At 41.8% G+C, this 25715-nt stretch overlaps 1 protein-coding gene across 8 annotated transcripts in view; it reads left to right on the plus strand.

Moving 5' to 3' along the window:
* anks1b (ankyrin repeat and sterile alpha motif domain containing 1B) overlaps nucleotides 1-25715 on the plus strand; it is a 231211-nt gene that overhangs the window by 173981 nt on the left and 31515 nt on the right. For all 8 annotated transcript variants that reach the window (XM_084345741.1, XM_084345742.1, XM_084345743.1 and 5 more), the window contains 2 exons: nucleotides 11041-11139; nucleotides 12895-13047. In XM_084345741.1, the coding sequence (XP_084201867.1) occupies nucleotides 11041-11139; nucleotides 12895-13047 (252 nt within the window). The remainder of the gene's footprint in view (nucleotides 1-11040; nucleotides 11140-12894; nucleotides 13048-25715) is intronic.

Genomic DNA, 25715 nt, shown 5'->3' on the forward strand with positions numbered 1-25715 from the left:
CAGGCTTTTGTATATGTATTTCTGTGTATGTATAAGTAGGTGTGTGTGCGCATTTTTGTCCTCCACTCACTGTGACCTGCATCTGTTCATTTGGTTACCCTGGCAACAGGAGGAAATCAGAGAATTTCTCTATTTCATGTGCTTCTCCCACACGTGGTCAGCGAGTGCGTCTGCATGATTTTTAGCAGCGCCGTACAGTACAAGCGTCCTTAAGCATTTAAAATTGGTTCGGAGGCAGATAGAAAGTGGCCTTTGATTGTGTGTCGCGTCTGCATTGAGACACCTCCAGTCTCTGCAGTGGCTGATTATTGTTTTTCCATTCAAACCAGTTCAAGACTGCTGCTAATACACCAGCATACAGACCTCATTTCCTTCCTATTGTTCCCGTTTTCCTTACATCAGTTCAACCGATCAGCTTCATAGGAATGATTTGATTGAAAAACAAATATTTAAAGCGTTTACTGTGTGCACACAAGGTTAATAATACATAAAAAGAATGCATTCAAATTAGTTTATTTAAAATGCCTGGCTTAAAACAGAATAAGGTGTCACAAACGCATCCAGCATGAATATTAGGTTTTCTCACACCTTCTGACCAAATTCAGTTGCGTGTCTTCCCCACTCCCAAAAATTTGACTAAACTTAAAGCAGCCATATTTTTTATTTTTGGCCAACTGGGGTCAGCACAACACGCTCTAAGAACAACACTAACATATTATAGTTATTATAAAGTTGTTGGCATTCATTTGCTGTGTTTCTGGCCGTCCAACAAAGTCCAGTATTCACTTTTCCTTTTCTGTTTTGATTGTACCGATGCCTGAAGGAAATATCACCAGCTAATAACTCACTTAAAGGGTAACTCCACCAATTTTACACGTCAAAGTGTGTTTACAGGTCTCGGGGAGTACTACTGCATGTGTGAAAAAAGTAGTGTAAAGTTTTTTTTGTGGTTCTAGAGGAAGCTGCATGTAATCTGATAATCTGCCTCCAGTGATGTCACTCAGTGGCTATATTGCATTGTGGGTAATGTAGGACAAAGTTTGCAGAATAAAAAAGGCAATCTCTCCCTGGTCTGCTCTGCTTTTCAATTTGTCAGCGATTGATTTGTCAGATTACAAGCAGCTTCCTCTGGAGCCACAGAAGACTTTATACTACTTTGTTCACGTATTCAGTAGTACTCCCCAAGACCTGTAAATACACTTTAATGTGTAAAATTCAATCCAATATTTACTCTCCTTTTTTACCAATGCCTGAGGGAAACGTCTCGCTCTTAAGCTGCTAAAAGCCCCACTCAGTTCACCATCCAGTCACTCGCTTAATCTGTTTGCCGTGTGGCGCTGAGCAGGTAGCGGACAAAAGCTTTATCAGAGCCGCCTGCTGTTGGTGGAAACTACGCTGATGAGACTGAGAAAAGGCTGCTTAATACTGGTTAATGCAGGGGTCGCCCTTGGAAATTACGCAGTCTTTTTTACCCGGTGCTAATATTAAAACTTATTGCAGCTGTAAATTCTAAAGCTACTTGAAACGGAGGTCACGCACATTTTTTCAGATAACAAGATTTCTTAGTGTTTCACTCTCGTAAATTCCTGTAAATACCATTTTACTGTCGCCATTCAGCAAATAATTGAATAAACTAATTGAATTATCCGCTGCCTCCAATTTAAATCAGATTTAAAGGGGCACTATGTAGTTTTGGAGAAGAAATTCAAAGTCGGAATTTTAATATTTACAATATTAATGAGGAAATAATTCAAACTCAGAACTATTTATTTTCTCCATAACTGAATAAACAAGCTGTTCTCAGAGGAAAATAAGGTCGAAAGCTAGAAAGGTGGCCAAGTATAAACAAAGTAAAACAGTATGAAATTGTGTTGTCCTTTTAAGGTCAGTTTGTTTATTCAGTCATGTAAATAAAGAGAGTTTGTTTATTTAGTTTGTTTAGGCATAAAAAAAAAATCAGTCAATGAAGATCTTTCTCTTCTGATTACAATTTCTTCCCAAAAACTACATAGTGCACCTTTAAATCTTTTTTTTTGCCATTTTCTGTGTATTTACATCACATTTAGACATTTTCTGAATGTCTTTTTCTCTATTAGTTTTGTCCCCAGGTGAACCCTCCATTCATTTACACTCCCCCTCACACGCTCTATGCCACCATTCAGCATACCAACGTATTTTACTCTCATTTGCACCTCGTTTCTAGTCGCTAACAGGTTTTGGCAGCGCTTCTGAGAGACTTCTCCACTCTTCTGGCCTCGCCCCTCTTGTCTAAAAGTGTTTCTCAATGGCTCAGTTGTCTCGTCTGAAATGCCTTTTGGATACAATTAATACAGAAGATGAAACGGCGAAGATGACTTCAAAGTCCTTTTTCTCTGCGACTGGGCCTCTCTCAGGGTCTTTCTTTGTTGGAAGTTGTTCTCGCGTCCCACTTGCTGAGCGGAGTTTTTAACCTTCTTTTGTTGTTCGTGACTACACAGGAAGGCAGTTAATGTTTTTCGACCTTGGGAAAACCACCACAAATTGATATTAATACAGTTGAGGCGCAGGCTGCGGGGTATTACATCGGTGTTTGCACTGCTCCTTTTTATCGCTGGCTGTGGATTCTTCAAGGAGAGGTTCGGGTCAGACTCATTCCAGCAGCGCTCAGAGTGGGGAAATCAAGTTAAATGGCAGATTCAAACTGAAACAAGTCAGCACGTAATAGAAAATACAACCTTTTTTTTTCCAGTTCAAGTTCATGAATAGATTTGATTGGTTTGCAAATGAATTTGACCTGAAGTCTGATCCATCTGAGAACGCAAAGGCATCGCGTTCAGTGCAGGAATGTACACATACACATAAACATGGATCGTTCCAGTCGACCATTAACATTTAATACTAATGGAGGTCGTTAGTGTGGGCGTGTCCGCTCACCTTAACCAGCCAGTAGAGGACAAGTGCTGCTACACTGATGGACAAACAGCAAAGTGATGGAGTGGTTGTTATGGAGACGACGTTTGATATAAAGGACACTGGATGAAGACTAATCACGTCCATTTTAAATGACGGTACACATACGCATATATGTGAGAGAGGGAGGGAGAGAGCAGTACGCTGGAGCTGAGGAAAGAAAGTCGATCTTATGTGTGAGACCGACTGAAATGACCCAGACTAAACACAGAAGCTGCACAACAAGAGCCACAGGCTGTGAGCCACGACCAACACAGCTTTCCTGCAAATGTCTGAAGATAAAAACAAAGCCACACACCTTTTTTAATAACAGTCATTTCACTGGCTCAACAGCTAATTAGCTCGTCAGCTGTGGCGCAGGTTTTTTCTTCCTATCATTTAAAACAATTACCTCACATTAATTGATTTTTTTTTCCCTTTTTTTTTTGGCCACCTAGGGGCAAAGCAACGAGCTGTAAACACCCCCCTTACATATTGTCACGTTAAAAAGTAGTATTCATTTACACTGCAACAAATCAAAATCTTGCTGCATATATTTGTCTAGTTTCTCATCAAAAACATATTTATTATGACCCTATCACTGAGATAAATGGGACCTGTTTTTAAACAGTTTTCACTGGTTCCATTGGCAATTTCTTTATCCATTACAAGCAAGGCATTTTTTCCTGTGTTAAGTCATGTTTTTGGCCATTGATGAATATAAGTCCACTATTCACAATCTGTTTTGGTTTCTGTACATGCCTGAGGGAAATATCTGACTCTTTAGCTGATAAACGCTCCACTTTGTTCACCAGTTAGTCATTCACTCTCTGGTTTTATCAGAGCTCTTTGCCCAAAACAGCTGCCTGCTGCTGGAGGAAACTACAACATAAGAGCAAAGCGACTGAAACAACAGTAAAGTTTCAGGCTGTGCAAACAATACACTGAGTTTAAAGAGCTGAAACTTTCTGTAGAGTTGTGGGGAAATACAGCCGGGTGATCAATCTCAGTCAAATTTCTATTCTCATTTATTTAGAGTCATATTTGGCCTATTTGTCGAATGTAAGACAAATGTTCACTTTAATGTTACCTCTGTTAGCTCTGTTTTAGTGTCTTTTAATTGCTTAATGCTCCACTTTGTTCATCAGGTAGCTGTTAACCTCACCTAGCTGTTATTTGGTGCTAGGTGGGGAGAGCTTTTTACCTGAAAACAACTCCCTCTGGAAATGATGCTGATGAGAGCAGCAAGCGTGAACTTAAAACAATAAGGGGCCACACGGTGCTCAGCTAAAACCAAAACATAAAGCTGAAAGATGCTAAAATGAGGCACTGTTCGCCACTGAAGCCCAGCTTAGTCGCCTTTTCATCTATTGTTAATATAAGAATATTGACTTATAATGATTTCAGTCAGACTCATGAAGATGTTCCTCCCAATGCAACCCTTTCAGAAAAAGGCTGGTCTCCTCTGATTTAAAGCAGCGTCTCAGGTCCTCGCGTGTTCTGAGCCACTTAGCACCGGGTCTTTGGCATCTTTATGAGGCTCGTCTGTCGCAAAGAGCCCATTCACCTTGCCTAGTCCTCTGACTGCGGCCACACTGTCCCCGTTAACACTCGTCATTACCATCAAACATACGCACACTCCTCATTAAACGTGGCACGCCAGCATAGGCACTTCGAAATGCGACCAGAATACTGAAGAAGGAGGAGGAGAGGGACCGAGGCTGACAGTGGAGAGATGAAGCGTGATTCTTTGTGGCTCACTTGAGAGATAAACTCTCATAAAGCATCACACAAACTGATGCTTGGTGGATCGTGATGGCACTGTCATGAATACTGAAGGAATTTCATGTTAAAGCTGTATATCATGAGGGTTTTTTTTGCAGCACAAGGAATTGAAAGATAGAAGACGAGTAGGGCGGGGCTGGGTTTGCACATGGAGTTACAAAAAATGAACGAGGGCGCAGTAGTAGATAGATGGCAGAAATGAAGAGATAAGGCAGGATGTCGTGCGGCGCGTACTAAAAAAACGGGAGTTGATAAGAGCAGCCGTGAGGTGACTGAAATTAATTCAGCCCAAGTGTTCCTTAGAGGGAAGAAACGCATTATTTGAGATGAAATACTGACACTATCCATATAACGTTCAATGGTGGAGCCTCTTATCCCTCCCATAAAGGTATTTATTACTCTGGAGGACAAATTCTTATGAATATCAAACTGCCACCATATTTAACACAAAGCGTCCGACTAGGTCGCCAACCAATACAATCACGGCTAAGCAAACAGGCTAACGTGTCAACTGTGTAGTCGTGCCATACATTGTTAGAAAGCTTAAAATCTCATGATTCAATTCATGCCAACCCTTTCGAGGAAAAACCACATCAGCGAGGTACAAACGAGCAAGCTAACAAACTAGCATGTATGAAGTTTTGTCAACTCACCAATCAAACTCCAACAAAAACTTATTACCAAACGTCCAGTAGGTCAATTTCAGTAACATATTTAGTCCAAAACAAAGTATTCTGTGATTAAATGGTTACAAAATGGCTTTGATCTGTAAAAAGACTCTCATTTCTCTCTACACAGAAGATCCTGAGATGGCAGGTCATGGCTGTCATGTAGTCAATGAGATTTAAAATCCAGCAATACATAGTTTATATCAGTTTTTAAAGCCCTTAACCTGGAAATTCAAGTGCAAGTTTATGTAGTTTTATGCGTTTTGCTCTTTGAATAGGCTGTTTTTCCACCTAAGCACTTGTTTTTGACCACTTTATATGCATGGAGTTAGTGTAAATACAGAAATAAAGAACTATATGAGTTTTTGCCTCCGTTACTCTCAATCAGGGGTATATTGAGGTCATAAAATGGCTTTTTTTTTTGCCAGGCACATGGATATTTCCTTAGAAAAACATGGGTTAGGTGTCCATTTACAGTGAAATTGTTATCTAATTTGAATTTGGACCATGTAGGACTATCATCTTATAACTTTTTAAAAGGGCCCAAAACCATTTTTAAATACATTTCCATGGATAAGATCAGGTTAGGAAACTTGCTGTAAGTCACTGCTTCCTCACTTATGCTAAATAAAAAAGAAAAATGTAACAAAAATAAGTTTGTAAAGGAACCAAACTGAATTATGGACTAGAAATGCAAGTGAGGACAGTGAATAGATGAATAGTAAGTGAGAGTGAGGCAACAAAGTAATGAGGAAAGAGGACAATTTCTTTTATGCAGGGCAACAGAGAGGAATGAGAAAGGAAATGCAAAGAGTGAACACAGGCGGAGAAAGAGATACAGTAGGTCGAGCGTGATTTGTCGTACTCGCCTAGCCTTTTCGGGCCGATAATGGCCTCCACTACCGTCACTGAATATCAATTTTTGCCCCATCTCTAGTCTGAACCCCCCGCCGCTGTGCATGAATTTTAATTCCTCGCGTTCAGAGTGTTTGCGACCCACTGCAGCGCCGTTTTTAAGCAGCGCGGTCGAAGTATCATAAGCTCACCGCAGGCCATGGCAATTTTATAAACACTGTGGATGCTTAACACCTTCCGCCACCGGCAAAATAGATTGTTAGCGTTCATACAAGTGCTGCATACCAAGTGTCTGGGTGTTTGTCATGCGAATGCAGGATAGAAAGGACGTATTTACTTCTGCAAAACAAACTATTTGGGCATCGGGAGGAAGAGCCGAGCCTAGAAAACACACAGTACAGACATTATTTGGCTTCTGTCGTCTTTCTCATCTATCCTCACTCGAGTGATATTGATGTATCTTTGTGATTTCATCCATCATGCTCACCTGGCAGATATGGGACAAACACAATGTTAAGACAGGCGGGGATAAGTTTGGAGAGTAAGAACAAACATTAAGGAACTCTTTCTTTCAGGGTCCCAACAGGGAGCAATTAGTCATGTCTTTGAATCCCCCCACAATCCACTCTGCTCTGACACTCGGAGTCATTACGCTGCTGTGAAGTTGTAGCAAGGTAACTCCCGCTCTGCGCTCTATTACCCAGCCTGGGAGCTGATCTATGAACTGCGCTGTTCTCACAGAGACCCCGGCGTACAGGTTGGTGAGGAGGATGTGGAAGGAATAAATTTAGTACGAGCCCAATGAGCCACTGCAGCAGTACAGGGAACAGACTGGTGGAGCCCTGGAGGCAAGTTAGACTAATAAGCCTGCAAGTGTGTTGACATTTTAAACTTTTATTCACGGAGGGAACATTTGGAGAAACTTGCCAGGGAGCATGAGGGCCAAAAAAAACAGAACAAAAAGATGCATGGATTAACAAAATAAGAGCATGGATTACGAGACCATGTGTTGGTTTTAACAATCGTTTTCCCATGAATTAATAAGCCTAGGTGAGCAAATAACTTAAAAGAGCAGAGTAAAGATGAATCAGTGGAAACAATAAGGGTTTCATATATGTACCTTTTGACTTTCAGAATAAAAGCATCAAGCCAGCAGGACCTTAAAATGTCTGAAATCTGTAATTTGTGTTTGCACCCAGTCTAATAATCAGGTCTGCCCTGTCAGTTAATGGTGAGAACATGCTCGTCTGCATCTGTGCTGTCTCACGGCACTGTAGCACCATGCTACATCACAGTCAGGTGTGATCACAATTAGACGATACCTGAGCACACCGATCTGTGATGCTGGCTGTCAGAAGTTTTTCCTTCATCCAAAATCTGGCATGGAGTTGCTCTTGAAGGTTCCCCACAAAATGTACTTGTACAAGCGTGTGTTTCTTTAACTGAAACACTGCGTATCCTCGCAGAATGTGTTTACTCCCTTGAAACATTAGGGTATTTTTAACCTAGATTGTGTTTGCCAGCGAGCAGTCGTCTTCTCCTTCTGTGATTTTGGCCTTTCACAGATATATCACTGTACTGTAGGCTATGTATTGTCTGATATGCTCTGATTTGAAAACTTTTTATTTTTAAAGAACATAATGCAGAAATATATATATATATATATATATATATCTCTATATCTATATATAAATAACTTGTCTTTCGTCATCCACTGCTGCACATATTTTTTTCTTAAACAAGGTCCCATGGAGGTCCAGCAGAAGGGGCTCGACTTCACCTCAGGCTCAGATATATTTTGGTTTTGTCACGGTGTCACTTCAGATTTCCGTTAAGTCGATAACAACTACAACTAAACAACAGGTTTTTCAGCATAGCGCGCTTCCAGCAGGTGTAAAATGAACGATCTGCCGGACTGTTGATGTATCTGCCATTTTTTACTCTTCTGTGAAATGTCTTATTTCACCCATAATGCACAGGCTACAGGCTTTCGAAGTCAGTCTTACATTAGTCACTCATACAGAAGCTTCTAGCTATCTTTATACAGCTGGCCCCAGATCAGATGCATTGCACAGGGGCTCCTTTGACTCCAGCACTGCTCCACATTTCCTGAATAACCTAACATTCCCCTCCGTCTTCCTCCCGTGTTTGATATTTCAGTTGCTTGTCAGGTCTCGACCGGTTTGTAGACCAGAGCCGGTCCAAAGCCCTTTTGGTTAGTAAATGTCTAGTAATTAACCGTGTGATGATCTTGTAGCTTAGCCGAGCTGATCCGGAGTCTCAACGTTAACCCACTCGCCCTGAGATTTCTCCGGCGAATGTTCTTCAGGACACTGCAGTGAAAGCTAAACGACAGCTACCTTCTGCCTGAAATTAAAATGTCACAGCCTCCGAGCAAAATGTCCTTTTTCGAGGGCACCACAGTCCCCCGAGTCGACGTCTTGACAGAAGTAGAGGGAGGACAGAGCAGATATCTGCTATCTACCTGCTGCTTCTTCTCCTCGCTTCTTGGATGTTTATCACTATTATTAGTTTGACAGGAAGGAGATGCAGAGGGGCTGACAGATGTAATCCTTCAATCCTACACCAGACTGTGTGTGTGTGTGTGTGTGTGTGTGTGTGTGTGTGTGTGTGTGTGTGTGTGTGTGTGTGTGTGTGTGTGTGTGTGTGTGTGTGTGTGTGTGTGTGTGTGTGTGTGTGTGTGTGTGTGTGTGTGTGTGTGTGTGTGTGTGTGTGTGTGTGTGTGTGTGTGTGTGTGTGTGTGTGTGTGTGGATGGTCCTCAGACTGCCTCCGGGCTGGACACACAGTCCCTCTCCTGCTCTTTCTTTACCATCATTTTGGTGATTACCTTGCTTTACCTTTCACTTCTGTCACAATCTCTACTTCTGATGGTATTTTCGGCTGAGCTGGACTTTCTCCCCGCTGCAGCTGTCTTCGTGCAGACTGCATCTCTTCCAATCACAGCTCGTAATTATCTGCCTGCGTGAAGACTTTGTTTCTGACTCTCTGGAGGGGAGGGGGGGAGGTCTCATAAGGTTTCCCATTGGATTAATTAAAGGTGAAAATCTGAATCTGATACCCATACAGGCTGCTGTGTGTGTGTGTGTTGTGTGTGTGTGCCAGAGTCTTTATTAAAAATATCAAACTTGGCATCTCCCACTGTTTTTTGGTTGTAGCTTGGCAAATTATGTTTTGTTAATCCCTGTCTTCTCTTAGTCAATCCTTTTTATGATGTTTTCACTCACAGATTTCTTATTGTCTGAAAAACAAACTAGAGGTTTTATGCTTTGGCCTGTTTGGTAGATAGTGTAGCTACGCAGCAGTATTCAAAGTTTCACAGTTGACAATATTCGCTTTATTATGAACATGACGTTGTGTACTCCTCTTAAGCAAAGGCTTTAACACAAATCTTGCATATCTATAAATGACTTGTAGATGCTGAGAATCTTCACAAAAAGACCAAAACATACCTGCACATTTCTATCTCACTCCATCTACACAACAGCATTTCATTTTCATTTAAAAGAGGAATTTAGAAGGAATATTTTCATGTTCGTCATCTTCCAGAAACCTGTTTAAAAAAGGAAAGTTGTAACCATGGTAACAGCTTTGTGATAAGGTTACTTAAGTCACTGCTTCAGCTTACATTAACGAGAGACGGGTTCGGATATAAAAAACAAAAACAGAACAGAATGCCTGTTTTCTAAGTGCTGTATCGTAGGCAACTGGACCGGTTTCTGTTTCTTGAAGACGTTTCACCAGCAGACTTTAACCGGAGGCTCCCCTCCAGTTAGTTAGAACTGAAGAAGCCCCTTGGATGAGAGGTGAAACGTCTTCAAGAAACTGAAACAGGTCCAGTTGCCTACGACACAGCACTTAGAATCACCTGAATGACTGAGAACCTTCATCAACAGAACGCCTGTTGAATGCGGGTCAGGCTTGGTTACTGTTCTCTCTTGGACTGGGTTTGGTTTGGACAGAAAATGCTGCCCAAGCCACAATTTCTGCACACATTTCTGTACACTATGAAAACTTTTATTAGATTGTGCTTGTGTTGTGGGATAATGCATTTATATCAAAGTTGTTGTGAAGAGGTAATGTAGTTCAGACCTTTCAAACCAGCATGTGAACTAAATTACCAAACAATGCTACTGGAACTGTAAAAAAGCGCTAAGAGTCTGAGACTGGACGTCTTAAACTGTGAAGCAAGAAATACACAGTACACATGATTTGTGGTTGGAGGGAAATTCCTGTATTTTTAAACCTGGCCCATATATTGACATGTTTTGGTGTATAAATGATTCATACTGACCAAAAGTTTTGGAACCGGTCCAGCTGGCAGCTGCAACACGGCTGCAATGTAATCCTTTGGGGCAACTCGGATTGTCAAAGTTACATCTCCTAAAAGGGTTTGTTTTTGCCGCTGAGGCCGAGGTTGTTATTCTAATTGCCTGACAACATTACAGAAACATTTCCTTCAGAGATAGAGCTTTTCGTAAAAGATAAAGATCCTTTTTGGAACCAGAAACACAAGTCTCATTTAAGGACAAGCCTCGCTCTGAAATCTCATGTGATAAGTCATTATAGCCTGAGCTGAAAAAAACATTAGTGTGGTCCTTTATAAACTACTTGTGTATAAAAGGAGGCAAACAAGTCTAAACAACTAAATCGCTGTTTTAGCAATGCAAATTAACTCTAAGTGCTGCCGCTATTGTACACTCACAGACAGTGCTGCATTGTTAGCTCTGGGTGGAGAAGTCCTGCATGAATGTTAACCATTGCTGTCGTTTTGTCACCCTGCAGGGCAGCAATGTGGTGGAGGACCAGGACCTGCTGGAGATCGGTATCCTCAACTCGGCCCACAGACAGCGCCTCCTGCAGGCCATACGGCTGCTGCCCAGGGTCAGTACAGCAGCCGATCGCACACTATGATTAACATTTACTACATCTGAGCTTCCTGATCAGTCTTTATTGTAACATCAGTCTCATTGCAAGTTACATAAACTCATCAAATTTTAATCTGCTCCAGTCTGTATTTCCAGTTCAAGACTGTAAGGTTAACAAATGAGAGCTGGCGAACACTCCCGCTCCGACCGAGTCCCCATGTGATATAACTTTCTGTGGGCGGTTAGGATTCTTTCTGCATGTTCTGCAGAAACACTGCAAGACGCCGAGGAGTTGGGGGGGAAAGATGCACTAAGATACATTACTGGAGATCCCCAGCATCCAAACACCATTAAATTGCATGATGCAAGAAGCTGCTCACATTTTGCTGAGTCTAAATCCACATTGTCCCGGACACACTTTGTCACGGGAAAAAAAAATGCCAGCAGTTCCTTTTAAAAGGGGAAAGAAGCTGCTGAACTGATACAAAGAAATACTTACAGACCTTTTTGGAAAGTTTTTGTCAAGGTCGAACGCTTCCGTGTGTGCGCGAGACAGATTGTGAGATCAAAGGTGTGTGACTGTGTGAGAGCGAGAGCAGGAAAAAAGGAGTCTGCGAAAGGAGAGGACGGAGAGAAAAGGGAGACTCTGAGCTCAGAGATAAGCAGGTTTTCATACAGACACCCAGAAAAAACTTTGATCCGCAGCCTCCACCTCTCACCTCCGCTAAACTTTCCAACACGCTGTAGAAAGTTTAACCTCTAACTCTCGTCTGCCCTCACACACGTAGGCACAGCGTAAGGTGGAGGATGTGGGATGTTTTCTTTGAAGCACCACGAACTCTCTGAAGCTGTTTTGACTGTCAAAATAAAAGAGAATGAATTATGAATTTTCAGCTGTGCTCTTAAAGTCTCTCACTCAAGGCGGTCACCCCCTGCTGTTAGTGTCCTATTCTGCCCTTTTCTCAAGCTCGTGTTTACTTGTTTGCACTGCAGATGTTTGTTTTTAATGGTTTTAAAGTCGTGTTCTATTTTTGAAAAATCCACACTGTTCGAGCTCAGTATCTCCTGTATTCCTCCAGTGCGCTGCTGAACCGGGGAAGCTATTTAACACAGAATAAATCTTTAATGATTCCCGTGTTGAAATGAGGCTGTTGCAGCAGAAAACAGACAGAAAATGAGGAAAGTGCAGCACATCAGTGAAACATAGTGTAAACAGAAATCAAACAGCTGTCATGTTATGTAAGAATTAGGTATGTAGGCTGTAACGTAGTCTGCATTTGTACAGATCGTACCTTGAGTTAACAGCTGTGCTAGGCTAAAAAGCTCCAGGTCAAAGGTAAGACACCAGATGGGCAGAAAAACAGCACAACACACCCGACGTTTCTTCACAGTATCACTAAATGTAAAAGGCTTCTTCCAAGAAGTCAGCATGCAGAGATATGAAGACATATGCTCAGCAATCTTGTAAAATGAAACTACAGAAAAGTATTAAAGAGGACATATAGGCAAATTTGCGACATGGTGACGTAGTGTGATGTCACAAAGTCACAGAATTAAAGGCGGGACTACTGACGAGGCGTTTCAGGAGCAGTGTTTTCTGTGGGAGAGGGGAGCTTCTGTTGGTGCAGACTTTGGGGTTTTTAACTTTTAGATCTTTTACATGCACAAGAACCAATGAAACACTGAAGGAAAGGGACACATTGAAAAAGCATCATGTGTCTTTAATACAGACCTGAAAAGATGACGTTTCTCCCCGCTCTCTGTACCAAAGGTGCGGCCCGTCGGTTACGATGGCAACAACCCCACGTCGGTGGCAGAGTGGCTGGAGTCGTTGGAGCTCGGCGACTACACCAAGTCCTTCCTCATCAACGGTTACACCTCCATGGAGCTGGTCAAGAAGATCTGGGAGATCGAGCTCATCAATGTAAGTCGCATTAATATTCCCACCTGCTACTAAAAATGTTCATTTTAAAGGATAATGCTGGTGGTAGCTTGCATGTTTCTTACTGCCAACAACTCCCAAAGTATCATCTCAAACCTCCATTGTGAAACACACTGCAGGTTATTTTGAGTGGATCCCACATACACCATCCTGCTGCCACAAGCACTCGGCAGTGCACCAAATATGTATTAATCCACAGCTGAAAATAGTCCCAAACACTCGCTGAATATTAACCACAGTGCCTGGCTGTTTTAGGAAATGATTTTTTTAAAGAAATAACATTGTGTTTAAAGACTTCTTGTCAAAGCAAGGTTATCTGCTGAAGTTAGCATGCTAACCAGCTAGCCTTGGGGATGAAAACCTCCTTCTCCCGGCGGTCCAAAGCTCCTGTGCTAGCGCTGTAAACACCAGCACTCCCCCAGTAGTCCAGCTACTGTAGCTGCACAGCTAACAAGCTAACAGTAGCTAAAGCCATGGATGTATAAACAGAATACAGTTAGCAGCAGTTAGCAGTTACTCTGGTGACCTGCTGCCTTAGTTTGTTGGCAGTATGAATTCAACAGGTGGCCAGTTCTTACATATTGCCCCTTTTTAAAAGGGGATTTGATTCAGAGAGGGGACTAAAAGTCAAGATTGCTCTGCCTCTGCTGCTTCAATTTTGACTACTTTACTTTAAATATGTCTCTCAAGTCACCCGTCTTTCTGAGAGTGCAATTTTTGTGTCTTCATTAAGAAGGAAAAGGCTCGAGTAGGGAAGTAAACATTGTTAGTTTTGGGGGATTTTTACGCCGTCTTTCTCCTTTATCAAATACATTATTCTTGAAACAAGTTATATCTGTGAACTGGACACTTGCTTGTGTTGTGAAACAACTTCTTTTTTCAATCAAGTGATGCTATCAAGATACTAATAGAGTAATCCCTCTTGTGTCAACACACAGTCAGACATTAGCGTTGCCGGTCAAACCGCTCCCTCACGGACAGATAGTAACTCCAAGCAGTGGAAGAGAAGTTTTCAGCTTTAATGAGGGCTTCTGGTGGATATATTTCCTTTGTAATAAAGGGCATCAGTCGGGGCTTTGTGAGGCTGAATGCTTGTTGGTTTCTGTCCTCATCTCTCACCTCGGTGACAGACTGAATTTGTTTGTCCTGCTCAACAAATCACACTGGAGACCCATAAATCAGCACACGCACATGCTTTGTCCTTTGGCTTTCTATCCGAAAAATGCGGCTGAGGTCGATGCGAAAGTTCGCTCTGCGGGAAGGATGCCGAGGCCATACAGTACTGTGCAGAATGCCCATCAGGCATTTCTCCTCATTACGGCGCAATGCGTGCTAAGAATACAAACAGCAAGGGAGGTGCATTTTTGCTTCTTCTTGCCATAACAGCTCTTGGTTTCGCTGTAGAAGTTTTGCGGTTTAAAATCTGCAGCAATAAAGAGCAGGTATACAGTTTTCAGCTGCTTTCCCCCTGATTGAATCCTCCCCCTCTGTAAATATCCGTAATGCTGGATGATAACAAGGTTTGACATTTGAGCCCCTGTGTTGTCACAAGTGGCGCAGGTTTATGATTCAATTTTTACCAACATAAAATCTTCAGTAGAGATGGGATTTGCTGCAGCCTGATCTCATCGCAGCGATGTGCTCCTTTGATGCTCCGAGTGTAACGAAATCATGCTCGATTGCAGAGGGCGCCCGCCTGGCTGATTTCAATGAGAGAGGGAGAGAGACAGAGAGAGAGAGGAGAGAGAGAGGAGAGAGAAGGGGTGTTTTTCCTTCCCAGCGGAGGATAAAGTGATAAAGTGATGAGTGATCAGCTGGAGGAGGTGGAGAGGGAGTTATATAAGCATGTGGGATGCAAGATGTTTCACAGCGCTGGGGATGCCGCCCACATGCTGCGCTTATGTGTGTGTGTGTGTGTATGTGTGCGTTTCTGGATGCATGCGAGTTAGAGGACGTGTTAGTACATGCTTATGTGTTTATGTATGCATTTAAAACGTATCGCTTTTCAAACACGGGCCACAATGTACATCAGTCTCCCCTTTTGTTATGTAAAACAGAAGAGCCCTGAAGTCTGAAATAATGTGCATACAGTTTGAAGCACATATATAATATATATATATATATATATATATAGCCCTGAAGTGCTCTTATTTAAACCTGCTCATAGATCTAAATGGAAGTGTGTTGTTTTGTAGAAGGACTCTGTCTGTGTGAGAGACGCTGCACTGTAGTACAGACTGAAGCCACTAGAGGGTGCACAAGCACACAACTAGGCGTCCATATACATCTGAGTACCAGGATTGTTTTGCTGAGCTCTTTATTCCAGTTAAGTTAAACCTTAATATTCTTCAGCTTCAGTAGATCTTTCTCTATTCTATTATTTTTCATGGTCACCACACAGTATAGAAGTGTCAGATTTAGCCAAAAGGCTTATTTCTGTCTTCGGCTCCAGGTTGATGTTCTAAGGAATAAAAAAAAGACATACAAAACAAAACAACATCAATATCAGGAAGGAAACGCGGCGGGGTCATCCCTACATTTCACTGAGCTTTGCAACTTTCCAACAAAAACTGCTGACAAAAGTTACCGCAAATACATTTCACAGTTGTCCAGGAAGTCATGGGAAAGTCACTTCCAGCCCTTTCAACACCTTTGGGATGAATTTAAATGCAGTCTGTCAACCTGAGTGTGATGTTCAGGTGTTTACATACTTTGGTTGTGTTTTAATATGAGATCTTATCGATTGTGTGCGTGTGAAACGATAGTGTTACACGTGTGTCTGCTGTACCAGCTGTCCTCATTCCTGCGTACCACTGCAGCAGTACGATGTCACTGAAGTAGTCTCTGGGGTGATGGAGACGCCGCTGCTGTACCTGAGGTGTGTGTGTGTGTGTGTGTGTGTGTGGAGAGATATTATAGAGTGACATGGTGAAGGACATATAGATATAAGAGAAACAGGTTGAAGAGAGAGAGAGAGGACAGTGAGTCTGAATAGAATTTGGCCGCTGCTTTCATGTAATCGCTAGATAATCGCCATGGGCAACAGATGCTGTGGCGTCCAGGGAGACGAGGGAGGAGCATTAAGCATTGTTGGAGCAATTTCAAATAGAGGGATACAAGAGTGTGTGTAGGTATAGGTGTGTGTGTGTGTGTGTGTATCCTTTTGATTGGGCACATATGTGCAGTCCTGCTGTTGTGGGATTACAAGAGCGTCTGAAAACACCTTTTAATCCTGCCTGTCCTCACACACACACAATATACTGCAGACAGAGAGCAGGTGCAGCTCTCTCTGCCGTATAGTGTGTGTGTGTGTGTTTGTGTGTTAGGATGTGTGTCGCTGTGGCTCATGTCATCAGAGTAGATTGACTCATCTGAGTCACACCTGGTCCAAGGTAACTCTTACATTAGTCCACATTAACAGACTGTCCCAGCATATGAAGACTCAGGTCTAAAATCCAACCTTCATCTTTCTAAACCGTTTGAAATCAGAGGCCAGTTATCAAGAAGATACAGGGCTCCTAACTTATTGAGCTTTTTTAAATTTGATATCTCATTTTTTCCCCGCTCTCTCTGCACATTAAGTTTCTTTGTTATTTGTGTATAATTTGTCTGAATTTGTCTGAAGATAAACATCCATCAGACCTCTCATACTGGCGGCCCATCGACCAAATGCAGCCCCTTGACAACCTCATTCCAGCCCTTTGATCATTTTATTAGGAGGCTAATTGGCTCATTCATTAGTTAATAATAAAAAATAAAATTTAAAAAACGCTGGGAATCACAGAACAGGTCTCCTTATTTATTGTGGGCAAAAAACAGGCTATCATCAGCGCTGATCAATCATTCAATCAATCAAACTTTATTTAGATAGCACCCTCTAGAAAAAGAAACGGTACCCACCAAGACGGCAGTAAAAGATAAACAAAAGATAACACAAGCAACAAATACTCGCTTGACAAATAAATAAATCAAATTAATAAATCAATTTAAAATACAAAATATTGGTATGAGAAAATGTATTTAAAGCAACATTATGTAACTTTAATAGCTAAAAAATAACAGCTTCAAACTCATGTTGATGGTACAGTGTCTTGTAATAGGTTGAATTGTGTCTCTATCATTTGTTTTCTGCACTATGTAGCTTCAGTGAGAGTTTAGGATCACAGTGTTACATACATTCAACACAAATCATTGTCGTGATGTGATGAGTTTTGTTTGTTTGCACCCACACTACATCTGACAAATAGTGACAGACCTGGGATTTGTATTTACGACAGTGGTGTTGCATTTAGAAACTGTAGGAGGCGCCAAATCGCACAAAATGCCAATTTCTAGATAATTTACAACCTGTATGATCACTTTGACTGCTCCTGTCTTTTAATTACCAGATTCCAGAACAGTTTTATTATTACTGATAGAAAATAACCCAACTTCTAATAAATAATAACAATCCTTCAACATCTGCTTTAGGTCAAAAGAAAATATACAGTTAGTATTGATAATGTTTCTTAAAAAAAAAAAAGAAGCCATGCTGTCCTGTCCTGTATGGTAGAGTGGGAATTAAAAGCCTTGAGACCTGAAATGAAAACTCATTAAATTAGACTTTTCTATCTTTGAATTATTAACTTTGTATTAATAATTAATAAGACTATAAAAATGGTGGAGCAAGTGTGCACGTACTACTTATAATTGAGTTTTTTAACACTATGCTAAGATTTAACTAATCATATTCTACTGAAGGTACTGAACCAATTCACTTCCAGCCATATTTGCAGTCGACTGACAGCTAATAAATAAGCGATTACAAATTAATATTCAAGTAAAATATGAAACATTTAGTGGGTACAACCATCCAAAGGAGTATTTTCTGGCATTCCTTCATGTCAGATGATTGTAGCCGGAGCGCCGTGTGCAGATTTGTCTTCAGGGAGCCGCCATTTAAGCCGCTTTGTGCCCTTAATTTTCCCCTGAACCCAAACTAATTTAGACGGCTGTGTCAGGCACTTGAGAACGTAATAATGGCGAGACATTACGACTCTATCAGCCTGCTTTTAATATCACAAGTCTCCTGGTAAAATCTGTCAGCTGTCTCAAGAACAATTTACTGTCATCATCTTCTCACCGTGACGCTTCGGGGGCCTCGACCCAAGTTTGAGAACGTCTTAGCTGGAATGTGTTGGCTTAGAAAAGCTTCACATTAATATTTTGTTTTTGACAGGAGGTAAAGTATTAATTGTTCTGGAGTTCAAAATATTTGAATATTTCTATATAAAACTGCTTGAACAAACCCTACTTTAGCCAGACAATAACCTTTGATTGAGCGTCTCTTTTGTCCAATATCAGACGGATGGAGCCTCCATATACATATTCATTTCCCTGCAGTGCTCTGAGCTGCAGACACATCCTGTCTAAATCCACACGGTGGTGCTGCTGCCTCACCGGTTCACTCGCGCCGCCTCGTCTTGATGCGAGTAAAGTACAAAACAACTGCGTCAAGGCTGCAAATTGCTCTCGTTTCAAGTGAGTCCTCAGAGAGCCCAGAGCGAAGCAATTAGAAACGGATTTCGTTTTGGAAAGCCACCTTCGCGATGGTGGAGTGCAGATAGTTTCTGGTCCTTGAGGAACAATTCCCTTAATGTGTTCTAGATGAGTGGACCTTGATATCACAGAGGAGGGTGCCTTCAAATGTGTGTGTGTGTATTTTCTGTGTCCTTGGTTACCTGAGTGCTGTGCTGAGGAAAGGGAAGCATTTGATTTCTGGTCCTGCTGCATACCTTTTTTTCCTCTTGATCAGTGGTTGGTTTTGATCCCTTAAATATGAAGCAACATCTTATTTCCGCTCCTTGTGATGGGATGCATGTGGGCAGTTCAATCAAAGAGAGATTTTCTTCTCTCTGATTTTTTTCATTTGTTTGATTTTTTAAGGTCTGAGGGAGAAACTGAAAGAAAAACTGAAAGATGAGGAAAAAAGTCTGCCTTTTCTGATTGTTTTATTTGAATACTTGCACTTTACAGGTCTGGTAAAAAGCAAAGACTGGAGAAAAGTTTGAAAAATGGCAGCTTTTGTGTCGCAGCATTTATCAAAACTCATAAACAAATAAAAGTACTTTATTCAGTAAAGGACTGTTGGCAACAAATTATACTTATACTCTGATCATAGATGTATGTAAAGTGGAGTAAGATCTAGAGCCTGACACATCAGTTGACAGATATTATCAGCTGATATCGGCTCATCATAGATATATTGGTGTGGTGTGTACTCAAAATTGTGTCAAGTTTGAGTAAATATACTTAGTTACTTTCCACCACTGTATTCGCTTCAACCTTGTTGATCATCCTAAAATCCTTCAGCCTGATCATGTGACCTCTTTGAGGGTTCATGACACCTTAACGTGCAGTTAAATCTCATCATATCGCCCCAATCCTATTACAGTGTGGAGGTAACTCTCTGCTTCTTCATGCCTGTCTCTGGCATGTGAAGGCCTGTTAGTGTGTGCACGTGTGTGCGCGTCATTCACCTGCAGGGCCTGACTTGTCCTTGCATTCCCCACTATTATTACAACATGCCATTGTAGGACGTGCACACACACCGAACTGGGAATGTGTTCTGAAAGCCTCAAAATGACTAACTCTGAGCGTGTGTAGATGTACGAGGGTCCAAAATAAATTGAGGACAGTCATGAGAGTTCAGCTTTTCTTCTACAGCTTGTTCTCCGTTGCCATGACGGCTACTAGTTACCATAGAGACTAGAGATATGTGCACGTGGTATAAATGAAATGTGTGTGCACTGGATTGCCTTGTCCTGACACTACTCCAAATACTCTGAATTTGTGTGTGTGTGTGTGTTCCTGTGCTTAGCACCTTCTTTGTCACCTTTCCAATTGGACAGATTGTCTCGCATCCCAACACCAGATGGTTCCTGCCGTCGTCAGACCTCTGCAGGATTCGACCCTATATATCATACAATAATACCTACACACGCGCACGCATCCATACTTCCCGTTAATTAGTGTAACTGATCACGGATTCACAAGTTTTCACACCGAGAAGACGTCTGGTCGCGGTTGTCGCGCGCTTGTATCGACGGTTTTCATACGTGTGTTTTAATATGTGAGGATTCAGTACGTTCTCATGCAGTACGTGTGAAAAGGAGTGAGTTGTAGCTTTTCATGTGGGTGGATTCGCCTCAGGACTGCAGTGTACTTCACCGTCCCTGCCTGCCTGCCGATATTTCTCTCTCCTGCAGCCTTATTTGGCGTCGGCACTTCCTGTTGTAGCGCTCGCCGTGCTGGCGTTGGTGTGGGAGGCGTCGGGAGAGAATGTGTGTGACCCCCGAGCGTACCCTGAACCTGTAGCTGCCGTAGAGCTGCAGCTGCCGGTCGGCTGCTTCACCACCGACATCCTCACTTGTTAAGTCAGTCGTTAACAACGGGGATGGATTAATCGGTCCTTAGAGGTTTCCTCAGGATCTGTGACGGTGATGGATTATGTTTGTTTCGTTTACACAAGGCTTAAGGCGCTGATTTACCTCAACTTCTCTCTAATGGTATGGTTAGTAAAAGCACAGGTTAAGTTTTCATCCAACATGACGATGAATCAAAAGTTTGGTGCATCAGATCTTTGAGCCAAAAGAGTATTAAAGGTTAAAGAATTTCTGATTCGTCCCTGGAGGTGTTTTCTACTTCTTCTTTTCAATAATAGATCATATTAAGAGCAAAATGTGGACTATTTTCTACAGGATTTGATAGACGTTTTTTGTAAATCCTGTCAGACAAAAGTTGGTAAAGGTTCCTTCCTTAGAAATTCTGTAAGATTTGATTATCAAGCATCACTCAAGTCATTTTAGTTTTTGTGTTAAGGTTTTTGTTCATAGAGCACCATCCTCATTTGCTGTTTCCAAGGTCAATGATAAACTCTAAAGCTAAAATACTGAGCCAGCATGGATTAAAAGAAAAATATGGACGTTTAAACATTTACAATTTCATGACAACTGGGAACACTAAGTCTTGTGACGAAGATATGACATGATCAAAGAAAAACTGTGATCTATTTTCTATCTCATTTGTCTCGTGAAGCAGTGACCTCTAGTGGCTGTAGTAACTAAAACGGCAGCAAAGGAGGAAGTCAGGCAGAAATAGTAAGTCAGGAAATCCACATAGGGAGGAGATCAGGGGCAGATGGAAAGTTAACGTTGACTTCTCTGAGTTTAGTCGTTCATGTACAGTATGAGGATGTTTCGATGAGATTGTTTTGTCAAGGTCCGAATTGAACTTTGATGTAGATTTCTCAAGATGTCACTGGAAATCAAAGGTCAGTGGGGGCTGAACTCGAAATATAAGGTTGCAAGTACATTTCTAAATTGTCTTACGTTTACTCTTTAAGTTATATTTACTTTCTCCCCTAGGGTTTCCAAGTGGTATAACTGTTCGCACCGCTGCAGCAAAAACAACTGGATCGTTTTCGTTTTCCTCAGACATAAATAAAAACGTTTATAGGGAAATAATGTTCATGCCAATGGTTTCATTATTCTATTTCAATTACATTTTGCAATCAACATTTACCTCATAATGATAAATTTAAGCAGAAAACGTATTTATTGCCAGTTAAATTAAATCTTCAGTATTGTTGTTACTTAAAGACGAGTAGGAGTCGTGCACTATCTTTGGTTTTATCCTCCTGGATCGCAGACTCTTGTAAAAAAGACAGAAATAGTCCGAATGACGTCGAGCTTTGTGGATTGGATTTCATTTATGTGACACTTCACATTCACAGACATGAAAATATACTCTAACACATAAACACGTGCTCGTGTACACACACAAGCGCTGGTGTGATTCCTCCTGTAGTCACTCGATGTTGAGGTTATTTTCCGTTTTTTGGGGGGAAAAAATCCGACATGTATCCGTATATCATTACACAACACAGTGATGACGTTGCTCTGACCCTCACAGGCCCTAAAGGAACATTGCAAAAGAGTAATTAGGATCAGATAACAGGAGTTTCTGTGCTCTGAGTTACTTCCTGCCAAATGTCTAAACATGTCTGCATCTGTTGGCGAACACATGTGATACCCTGCACACAGTGGAAAAGTGGAAGGCCTTATGAGGGCATTTGAAAGTGTTCAGAAAGTTAAAGTCCGATTAATTTTCTACTTAATAAGTGACCTACAGTTGGAGGACATCCAGGACTTGGACGGGCATCAAGCTCTCCTGGTTGAGCGGCGCCACGTTGGCATAGGCGTTAGGACGCTTGACCATGAAACGCAGTGTTTTTACACGTCACTCTCTTCCCTCATTTGCTTCTCCACAAAAAAAAGAAACTCTCCTGGTTGTATCATACTTCAAAAGATGAGCAGCTGCGTCAGACAATGTCTGGTTCTTTGATAATATATCAAAGGTATGAGCTCGTGTGCGTAGGAACGTATGAAGAGAAGTCGAACGTGATTCCCAGCGACTGTTCACATTTTGTAGAAACCTTTAAAAACATTTAGCAGTTTGAGTCGGTTCACTTTTTGGATTTTTGGGTCAATTTTGGATGAATTCAACAGCTCTGACGGTGCCAAATTACACCAGCAATTTATTCACACCTCCGATTGGTTTCTTCACCATAGCAACAGTAGCTAAGGCTAATGGCTCCTGTATTTAGAGGCTTTATTCACAGCAAAAATAAAATTCCTCCATAGATAGGAATCGTTAAGGATATCGTTAAAGGAACAGTTCCACATTTTGGGAAATGCACCAACAGCTGGTTAGCTTAGCTTAGCACAAAGACGGGAAACTGTCCTATTCGTTCAAATAGGAAAACTATATCATAAAGCTTTTTTTCTAGTAGTTTATGTTAGAATTATTTTACATTGAGGTCATATTGTGACGAGGATACGGTCTCAACTCATGCTGCACTCAAACAAACACGTTTACGCTCCTTGTGAGCCAGCACGAGCTCGTCTCTGTACGGGCCCAGCGTCTCCATAGTGACGAGATGGAGAGGAGGAGGAGGGAGAGGAAGAGGGAAGAGGAGGGGGGGGTGTAAACTGGGTAGAAAGAGAGAGAGAGATTGTGTGTAGAGAGAGAGAGAGGGAGAGAGTGAGTGCTCAGGCAGAGACATGGAGGAGATGTAGTCTGGCTGCCGCAAGCTGAAGAAAGAGGAGGAGTTGGTGAGCGCTGGAAATCTGCAGAGAGTGAGAGTGAGAGAAAGGGAGACAAAAGCTGGTGGTGAGTGAGGAGGCGAGGAGCAAAAGCGTGGCTAAAGAAAAAGAAGGAGAAGAGGAAGAGAAGGAAGACGCACTTGTCTTGGACTGCGAGACAGCGGAGGAGAAGAGCGTGAGGAGAGAAAACACAGGAGGAGAGCAAACAGAAGGCGACTCCTCAACCTTTTCATTTGGAATAAGTCCAGCCTTGAGGAGAGGTAGGTAAACCCAGGGAATTAGTGATGAAGAGAAAGAGGAATTTCTGTTTTAAAACAAGAAAGAGAGAGCAGGATGGGCTGATGAGCCGTTGATCCTTTTGTTCTTCGCTTGCTGTTTTATTGATGCATCTTTGATCTTCATGCACGGCGAGGCTGGGGTGATTACAACATATGAAACGCTTCCATGGCGCTCAATCAACACTGCTGACTAGGCTCATTTACTGGCTGTGTGTGCGTGCATGTGTTGTGCATCTAGTGTGTGGGTGTCTATCCTCGACCCACCTGAGAGAACGAGCGATAAAGCACTCACGCTTTGATAAAACTTTGCTGCAAACTCTCATTATTCCCCGACAGCGAGTGATGTTTCGTCTTTTTTTAATCTCTTCCCTGTGAATTAATGCTTCCCAATCAATAATCTAATGCTGAGGACTTCTCTTGACATTGTGTATTGAGTGGTTTTGTGAAACATTTACTCAACCCCTTCCAGAAATTGGACCAACGTCTCATATTTGCAAATGTCACAAGTCTTTGTAAAAGGCGAGTTTGAATCCCAAGTCCGGTGTCAGTCCAGAACGTGCCAGCTCTTTTCTTTAGTTCCAGATCGAGTCAAGCGAAGCAGAGAAAAAGAGCATAAAGCTATTACCACGACAGTTAGATACACTCAAATTCAACTGCTGCCCTAATTTGTTTCCCATCCTCATTTGCATGCGTTAACATACTCTTAGAAGATGGCGAGAATCTGGGACGAGACCAAGAAAGACTATAGTTGCTTAAGAACTGGATGTAATGTGAGAGTCTGCAGGCGTAAACGCTGAAACGGTAAACATTAATTAGAACAAGGAAAGCTAATCCGCCCTCATAAGATGACTTTAATCTCAGCTTTCAAAATATCCCTCTTTTACTTTTCTAGACCCACTTTCTTGGCAAATTATCTGACTTCAGCTTAAGACTTCCTTGCTTTGTCTTAAGTTGCCCAAAAAGCCACTGCCAACCAAACGTCAAACAAGTCAAGCAAGGTGATAAAGTTAATAATAATTTCCTAGCCTGTACGAACTTGTGTTCCAACAACGATGAAGGGAACCGAGGCAACAGTGATAGTGCAAGACTGGAAAGGAAAGTAAATGAGGACCTTGTGGGAGGTAAATAGAGGGAAAGAACGAGGCAGGTCCCAGCAAGATGAGGGTAAGAGAAGTATTCATCTTCTCCCAGCTGTTGAACAACAGCCCGGACAGACCTGCCAGATCCTGCCAGATGCTTTTTACCCCAGACGTCGGTCGATCAATCATAATCATGCCTCTTGTTCATCGAATCGTCACCGCGGCGAGTCACAGCTATAGATTCTCCTTCGGTGACCGACTCAGAGAAACCACAGCATGATGGATGATGCTGTGAGAGACGTTGTGGACAGAGGCTTTTAACACACTAACTGGTGTGTTGATGCTGAGGGTTTCAATTCTAGACACCATTTTGTTTATACGACCAACGGCCGTTTTTATTCTGTTTTGTTTAGCCTTTTTTAAGCAAGTCCTCGGATGATTCATAGCGTCAACACTTCTTTCACGCCCTTTATTTATATGGGAAGGGGGCAATCTATTTTTCAAAGTGTTGACATCTTATTTAGGGACTGAACTGGGGTGCAAAGCAGGAACACACTGTAAAAGCAGCAGATCTTTTGTCAGCCAAACTTTTGTCCTCATCGGCAGGTTAAGTGAGGTGGCCCAGGCTTAAAGTCTTGACATTCCTGTGCATATGTGTGCTGTGTGTAGGAAATATAAGTGTGCCATCTTGAATAATCTCAAAGAAGGAAGATGAATAGCATCGTACTTTGTGTTCACTCTATTTTTAACGCCACAGGTTTGAACACACCTATTCTTGCAGCTCAGATTTTTACAGATCAGGATTCAGTTGTGAGTTTAAACTTTTCCCAGTTATAATTAAAGTAGAGATTTAGGTTAAATACCTAGATTAAAATAGGTTGCACTGCTCAAATTAGTTCTTATCTACAGATTTTTACCAAATATTTACACCCAGCATTGCCAGGTGTAACTGTCCTGAGCTGTCGGCTAACTGGACTAGCTAACTGACGGAAATAACGTTAGCAAACTAATATATGAGCGCGTTAGATTGATCAAATTACTGTTTAATTGCAATGTCAACTGGAATTTTACGTTGCAGTTCACAAAAATAAACACAACATACCTCAAATTACCAAACATTTTATGCCAATAAGGTTAGCTTAAATGAC

Source organism: Pagrus pagrus (assembly GCF_965226575.1).
Source record: "Pagrus pagrus genome assembly, chromosome: 23".
In the NCBI taxonomy this organism is placed as follows: domain Eukaryota; kingdom Metazoa; phylum Chordata; class Actinopteri; order Spariformes; family Sparidae; genus Pagrus; species Pagrus pagrus.